This window comes from Trachymyrmex septentrionalis, unplaced genomic scaffold, assembly GCF_001594115.1.
Source record: "Trachymyrmex septentrionalis isolate Tsep2-gDNA-1 unplaced genomic scaffold, Tsep1.0 scaffold13, whole genome shotgun sequence".
In the NCBI taxonomy this organism is placed as follows: domain Eukaryota; kingdom Metazoa; phylum Arthropoda; class Insecta; order Hymenoptera; family Formicidae; genus Trachymyrmex; species Trachymyrmex septentrionalis.
The window spans coordinates 3775120-3783524 of NW_017304438.1; the positions used below are offsets into that span (position 1 = coordinate 3775120).

Genomic DNA, 8405 nt, shown 5'->3' on the forward strand with positions numbered 1-8405 from the left:
CTTGTTTGGAAAAATTGATAAAAGGCAGTTAGAAAAATTGATAAAACAGATTCACTTGAGGATTCCTTTCCTAAAACGTCATGAACCAATCAGAGGGCCATATATTAACATCTCAAGATATTACTTAAGACGATCTTGAAATACGAACGCGCGGACTATAAATACCGCCCAGCAGACGAGAATGGATTAAGATGGATTGAAATTTTTTTTGTCCGAATGCGTATTTTAAATAGCAAATACTTTTTTTTTAATTTAATTAGATTCAATTGGATTCAATTAGATTCAATTGAATGCAATTAGATTGAAAAACTGCATTTCCTATTCAAAATTTTGAATTGAACAGTATTCACAATGCACAGAAAAAGCTAATATTATTTTTAGATTGAAAGACATAAAGATATGCTCCATGCAATTCCTATAAATGAATAAAAATGCATTCAAGATTGAAAAACATTCATTTTAACATTCGTGAATCAATATTTCTAAAAAACTGAATCCATTTCAATTCATTTCAATCCATTCTCGTTTGCTGGGCGGCTATAATTATCAGTAAATTATTGCGATTATTGTTACAAAAATGAAATTTTCTTTTATTAACAAGAAAAAAACAATATTTATAGAATGTTTTAATTTTTTTTTATCCTAACATATATCTTTTAATAAATCAAGATTTGTTTAATATTTAAATTTAACGTGATGAAACTTGATCTATTAAAAAACTGTGTACAATAAAGATGAAGTAGTTTACAAGTATTTCTTTTCTTGTTAATGAGTTATGTACAAACTTTAATATTCTTATTTTGGCTATTCTTCTTTTCCTATGAGACCACTATTAATGGCGCGCGCGAATGGGGCGGTTGATTGAAATAATTTAAAGTTATTCAAGTACGAAGGCTTATCTATTTCTATTTATCTTCGAAGATTACGATATGGCTTTCCAAAAGAAATTAATGCTCAGTACGTATTCGGTCACATAATAGTACACTACATGAATCGTGTATTAGAGATTACTATAAAAAATTATTTACAAAAAGTAAAGTTATTTACAAAAAGTATAGCTAAAAAGAAAAATTAATATTAACTTTTGTTATAGAATAATTTGTCAAAGAATTAATAGGACTCAAAATTTCAAATTTAAAAAACAGTAATTAAAAACAAGCACTAAGTCGCGATCCTCGCGATAAGAAAAATAAAATGATTGACACAATTAAAATTAATAACGTTTTGGTTCAATTTTAAGCCATCTTCAACAGTTTTAAAATAATATTCTTCAACGCACACGACAAGAACAATTCTAGATCTTCAAGTTGAATAAGTGTCACAGTCAATTGGTAAGCTGATTAATAGAATAATTTATACCTTCATTATTATACATATTTATATTGTATATAGACAAATCTTGAATTTCCGAAAAATAAAAAAACAATATTAATAAAAATTATATTTATTTAAATTTATATACATAAAACAATAAAATTACATAAATAAATTTGTAGTAAAAACGCTCAAATATATAAATTCAAATATATAACAGATAAGAAGCTAAGAGAGCAATAGCAGGTTATTAGTTGCTATCATTTAATAATTCTTAAAATTACATAACAGTTTCAATCTTACACAAGGTCATTTTTAATGCTAGATAAATAAATTCTAATAACAAATTAAAATTTTTACTTAAGAACATTTAACAAAAAAGACGCATACTAATTGAAATTAACTAATGCAGACATAAATTTTACAATTACATGGATTTACATGCTTACAAACATACCTTTATAAATCTAATTCTAATTCTAATTGAAATATTAGGGGATAATTTCATATAAAAAATTGAAGTAAAAGGCATGTGTGAAAATTCTGTCTCATAAAATTTAAAAAGCCCCTTGTCTATTATATATTTGAATTTATTTAATTGAAGGTCTTTACTACAAATTAGTAGTATTGAATTATAAATTGATTTTTTATTAGTTTTTAAAATTAGTATTTTTTTTATACAAACCTTGTGTATATTTATAGATTTTAATCTTTACAATTCTTAATAAATATCAGGTTGTAGTATTTCTTAAAATTTAACAGTGCGCAGTTTGATAAAAAGTTTTTTGAAAAGCGGTCAAAAGCATACTAAAGTATAAATTTTAAAATGCTTTTATTTTTTTTTATCTGTGATGTTTTTTTTACCGAGTCAATAATCTGAATATTATGCAATTTTAAGTTCCATGTTCGAAAACTTTTCGACGGTAGTGTACATTTATTTTTTTTTGGCATATCTTTTTTATTAGTATTTTTTATTTCTTAAATTGCTAATTAATTTTCTATTATCAATTCAGAACAGCTTGCAAAAATTATGCATTTATTCATATTTTTGCATTACTTATTGTGCATCATATAAATATGCACAGACTTATTTAAAAGCTAAAAAATCAAGCATCAAAATTATTGTTTAAAATATAATTTTTGCAAAAACTTATGACACGCAATATTGAAGATTATTGTAAAAAAAAGTCAAGTTCGAGTGTAAGACAAAATAAGATTAAAGGTAAATAAAATCAAGATAAAAGAAATTTGATTTTGATCTAAGACACGAGTAAAAAACAAAGTGAATTGAGATAACGAATAATAATTTGTGTCAAATAATTGTCAAAAAGTAACAGAACATTTCAATTACATAAAATCTTTCGATGATATTAAGATTGAGTAGATAAACTTAAATATTGCAGTGCAAGCATAGAAGTGTTTCAAAAGAACCAAATTAATAAATAATTAAATAATTAAAAATTAATAAAAGATTAATAGATAAAAAATGAAGAATTAAATTGCAGAAACATCGCAAAGAAAGCAATAAAAAACTATATCGGAACACACACATGTGACTAAATATAAATAAAAAAGTTATAACAATAAAATAGAATATTGTCTTAAAGTCAAAATTAGAATATAAAATTGTTGTATAGTCGACAGTTAAAAACTGTCTAAAGATTTTTCGTGGAATTGAATTTTTTATAGAAACTCTGAAATTCTCTCTATCTATTTTTTTCCTTCGACTTACCTAATTATTAACGTCAAAATTTCTTGTTCCTCTCTCGCCCTCAAAGATTCATTATGTTGTCGACATTCGTACATTGACGTGGCAATCGACCGATGAATTAAGGATTTGACAAGCCTTGAAAAGAGCTGACATTTCACGATAGCTGTATGCAATGCTTACATTCTTGTGAAATCGCTTGTTATCAGTAGTAAATTAACTAGCAATACAACTCTGTCAAAATCGTCTCTCGATATATTGTAACATTGAAGTCCAATAATAACGAATCGTGAATCATTTTTATAGTTATCAATACGACAAAGAACGACAATTTCACAAATTTTAATTTCTCGATTTCATAAAATAATATCCCTATCAACGTTTTTAGATTTATGTAATGTTACCAATTACGCGCAGAATCAAAATTGATGTTGGAGAAGCAAAGTTGTTGCTAGTGATATTAATGGCGATTCACATTGTCGCCGAACCTTGCATTTTTACATCGCCGTTGACGCTACAATTGTTACTGGAATATGCTGAATGGCGATCTTGGGACCAAGTTGTGGTCTTCGATAATATCAGCCCGTTTAGTAAGTGTTTTCAAATTAGCTAAATTGAAAAGAAGAAGAACAATTCCTTGCAAATTTTCCGCATTTTTCATTGCAAATAATATATATATTAAATATGTATCTATCTATGTTGTTTATATTAAGCGTTTCATTTCATATAAAATATAATATATTAAATACGTAATTAAAGCAATGGATAAAATATTCATGTCGAAATACGTATGTAATATATAGCAGATACATTGTGAATATTTAAATGCATGCAAACAAGGTGTTTCATAATTCGTAACCGATATTTTAATAACATATTTTTGACTTAAAAATAAGACAAAAATCTTAATATCAAAATATCTTAATATTAAAATTTCGGTCACGAATTATGGAACACCTTGTATATTTATTTTGGAACATTCTGTATATTAAACATATAGTTGATATATATTTAACAAAATGTAATAATATGTCATAAAATAGCGTATCATAGTAGCATCACATAACATTAAAAAAAATCATAAACGTAGTTTTGATGTGTGTTTCTATGTGCGCAAGTTTCTATGTGCGCAATTATTATTGGAATCTATAAGAACAAACAAATTTAATAATATTAATGTTTTATATATATATATATTAGAATAAGATGTGAATATACAACAGTCAAGAAATAAAAGCTTGTTTTGGTCAAACTTCGAAATGCTGATCGAAACAATTTCATGTAAAACAAATTTAAGTTAAATAGTAAAATATAATTTAAATTAAATTAAATATAGTAAGTCGAAGATAAGTTTTTATTTTATAACATATTTTAATTTTTATACAGTTGAATGTAATTGCTGTACAATTAATGCATATCTGATTTTTTATAGGTTATAAAACGTACATTTTTTGCGTATTTGCACTATTAAAGATACATATCAGATATATTAATCATAAACTGACATCAAAAATACATTATTATTTTCGTATTATTAATGAAATAAATGTATGACGTTATTAATCACTAATAATGTTACTAATACGTTTACGTCGACAATTGGCCATTTATTCGACGTCATTAAGTATGATATTGTAAAGATGTCATCATAAATAAATGTCGTCAATAATTGGTCAAAAAAATGACGTTATTATTACATCTTAAATAGATCACATGATGTCAATAATTTAAAATAACTAACTATCAATGTCAAAATAACGACAGCTTGCTACCTGGGACGTATCTACAGACTGGACATTTATCGGTATTAAACATGTATCTAATACATGATTCATACGTATTGCTACGTATCTATTATATAACATTTGAAATTTCACGTATCTACTACCTATCTGAAATCTAAAATATTATGCGGGTTATTGTCGAATTTATTTCTAGCTAACTATATAAAGCGAATTTATAATAAATTCTTTTATCTCGTAAATTAATATATTTTATAATTTTGCTAATATACACACAATAAAAAGAAAGTTTTAACTCAAAAAATTAATTCATAAAAGAACTATTTTAAAAAAAAATGTAAATAAAAAAGTACTCTAACAAAAATTCCCGTTACATTAAAAAATAATTTATAAGAAATACACTAGAATATATAACTTTAATCGAACATCGAGTGTACATTTACTAGATGTACATTTACTAAAATGAATGCAGGTTGTGCTCTTAATTATGCTCGGCCGTTGATCAAGTGCTTCGGTGAAAAGGGCATCAGTGTGTCTCTACAATCAGCAACGAACCCGAACGTACCGGATGCTCTTACGATTAGAACACATCGCGTCGGCTCGATCGTCCTCTTGGACGGACTCAATCTAACATCACCTGATAATATTATCCAAGTGGTATGATTTTAATGTCTGTCAATTTCTGAGAAAAGAAATATAAAATCACAAATTTAAATTAAATTAATATGTAGAGATAAAAAAAAAGCTAAATAAGAAGCAATATTCAAGAAATAAAGCCAACAAAAAGAGATATTTACAGAATAATAAACTGAATCAATTAATGTAAAGAAAATGCATAATTGCTTATTAATTATCTACTTGCATTAATTATGAGATGCATAATTTTTTTAGTAAGCAATTTGCGTTTTTTTTTACACTAATTAATTTAATTCATTATTCGGTGCATAAAAGTACGATTATCAAACAATTTATAGTTTATGAGATATTTACCATAATATGTCAATATGTGTCAGAATAAAGTAGAAAATAATTCAAAACCTATCTCAATTTTTCCATATCTCTATCTTAATACTTTTACATATAGAATAAATAGAGAAATTATATTATGTAAATAAAATCATATAATTTCATTTAAAAAAGTGGGATGAGTTCATATCTAAGGATGACGCCTCCATCTAAAAAAAAACAACATAACTAAAATATGTTCTCCAAATCATTCCACTTTTATCTGAAACATTTTTACATATTATCAAAAATAAATAAACTATTCAAAGTCTCCAAATTAAGCGGACTATCTTGTATAATGTTCTTTTAATTTTCTAAATACTGCTAGAAAATGTATCGCGTGTTACGTTATCAAAGAAGTATCTCGCGGGAATTTCCATTTTCCTAATTCGTAACAAATTTCAGTGTAATAGACTTCAGTATATGAAGATAACATAATTCGATAATAGATCGTATCTCTACTTTATAAAAGAAAATTAATCAATTTCAACAAATTTTTCTTTTCTATTACAATAATCACTTTGCGAATAATAATCAATAATCACCTTTTTTTTTATTTTTTTTTTAATTATATGTACATACAGTAGTAATACACAATTTTTTCTGCCAAAAATTAATTGCAAATTTTATAAAAAATGTGATTTCTTCCGCATACTTTCGGCACACTCGCATAACTTATTTTTCAATTAAATTAAATAAATCTTAAAAGTATATTTTAAAGCTTACATACACAAAAAAAACAATTTCGGTTGATTAACAAAATATTTTGTTTATACAAATTTGATAGAAGCAAACAGAATTTCTGGTTAAAATGTTTCGACAGGCCTCCCAGAAATTCTTGTTCAACTATTACATCTCCTGGCTTATGGTGACCACAAGAAGAAATGATTTCACCATCGACACCGTCCTTCGAGATTTAAATGTCGGTATCGACAGCGACGTGATCGTAGCTACCTCGCCACTACAGAATGACGCTGCTGCTTGGATATATGCTCAAAAATATCGAGATAAGTAAGGTTGCGCATCTCGAGAATGGCATGAAAACGTTATTATCATAATCATACATACTTTAAAGGATAGAAGTAAAACTTATTCAAAGAATTGATAAAATAAGATGTTTAACAAAGATTAATAAAATAAAACGTTTGTTTTTTTATATTGTATATAACACTTAAAAGAACCATTTATCTTTACATATATAAAGTTCCATTATTTTAAATACGTCAACTACTAATGAACTACTAATAAACTTAACAAATATAAAGCCTCTTATTTTCATTTGTCGAACAGAAATAGAGATATAAAATAGAAATATAAAGATAAAAAAATAAAAATTAAACTGAAGAAATGGAATATTTTTATAAGATTGCGCGTTGTTTAATTTCTATGTTATCAAGATTATGGTTGTCACCTTTCTGAGTTTTTAATGAGAGACTTCAGCTTTTTGATCAAATTTCCAGCTCTTCTTAAGCATACAAAATTTTGGTGACCTTTTATTAAATGTACTCGTCAATTTTCTTCCTGTTTTTAGAATAATATCACTGAAAGCACAAGGCAGAAAGAACAAGTTTGATGACTTCTTTTTAGGGAACGCACTACAATATACTCGTAGTACATATGATCATAATAATTGATCTTCGGGAGGGTTATGTCTATTTTACAGGCTTTTTACAATAAGTCATTATCTAAACTTTAAATCGTGAGCAGTAAGAAATTAACCAATCATAGTTGATTATTCTTCTCACTATAATTGGTTGATTTTTATGGTTTATGAATTAAAATTTAGATAGATGACTTATTGTAGAAAGCCTCTTAGAAAAAGCACTACAAGAAAGTTTGATTTTCGACAATTAGTAGTTGTCGATCTCTGGCAGGATAATAGTTGTGAATCTTTGGTTGAAAAGTTATCAGTTTCCAGCAGAATGCTGATCGAAGGGTGGCAACCGTGATGAAGATAATAATAATCTAAATTAGATACAGAAATAGGGAGTCTTTTTAAAGACTCTCTCAAGTGGAGTCTTTTTCCACAGAATTTGTCAGTCCCTTCAGCGATATGGCGATCGCTTTGAATTCGCGGGACCACCACCGGAACGACGTAACGTCGAAAACGCCACGACCAATTTGAGCTATACCACTGAGGAGAATCGCACAGTGTCGTTCTACTTGATGCATACCTACAAAATACGTCACTCCGACAATACGAGTCTAATTGTCCGCTATCTCGGTTTCTGGAATCCAGAATCTCACACTCTCAAACTGCCGATGAGCGTGAAGCTCAGAAGCGATTTCAACGGTCTTCCCATTGTCTTTGGAGTATTGAACGGAACCAGCGATGGGCAGACAGACGTTATCGAATCAGAAAACACCGCCAAAGATATCGCACCCCTTTTGGACTTTGCTACCATTGTCACCCATAGCGTGAATGCCAGGTTAAAAATCATCCTCTGTACCAAATTTAATTGGATGCATTTAATACGACATTAAAGTCACATACACAAATTGACGTAAAAATAGTGTCATTAATGTAGCAATTTACCTTGTAAAATCATAAATATTTAATTACGGATGTCTTGGCAACGCCAATCATGTGTATTGTAAAGCATGTCCCTTAATTCTTGAGAAAGTTATTTCGAAAA

General features: G+C 27.2%; 2 protein-coding genes across 2 annotated transcripts in view; one reads left to right on the forward strand and one right to left on the reverse strand.

The window, feature by feature from the left end:
• The window catches only part of LOC108756782 (acyl-CoA desaturase-like), a 10355-nt gene extending 7149 nt beyond the window's left edge, over positions 1-3206 (reverse strand). The window contains exon 1 of the mRNA XM_018500824.1: positions 3047-3206. The gene's annotated coding sequence lies outside the window, so the exon portion shown is untranslated. The remainder of the gene's footprint in view (positions 1-3046) is intronic.
• Positions 3207-3419: 213 nt separating this feature from the next.
• The window catches only part of LOC108756715 (glutamate receptor ionotropic, delta-2-like), a 9516-nt gene continuing 4530 nt past the window's right edge, over positions 3420-8405 (forward strand). Inside the window, exons 1-4 of the mRNA XM_018500728.1 lie at positions 3420-3612; positions 5237-5421; positions 6593-6780; positions 7800-8198. Coding sequence (XP_018356230.1) covers positions 3420-3612; positions 5237-5421; positions 6593-6780; positions 7800-8198 — 965 coding nt within the window. The remainder of the gene's footprint in view (positions 3613-5236; positions 5422-6592; positions 6781-7799; positions 8199-8405) is intronic.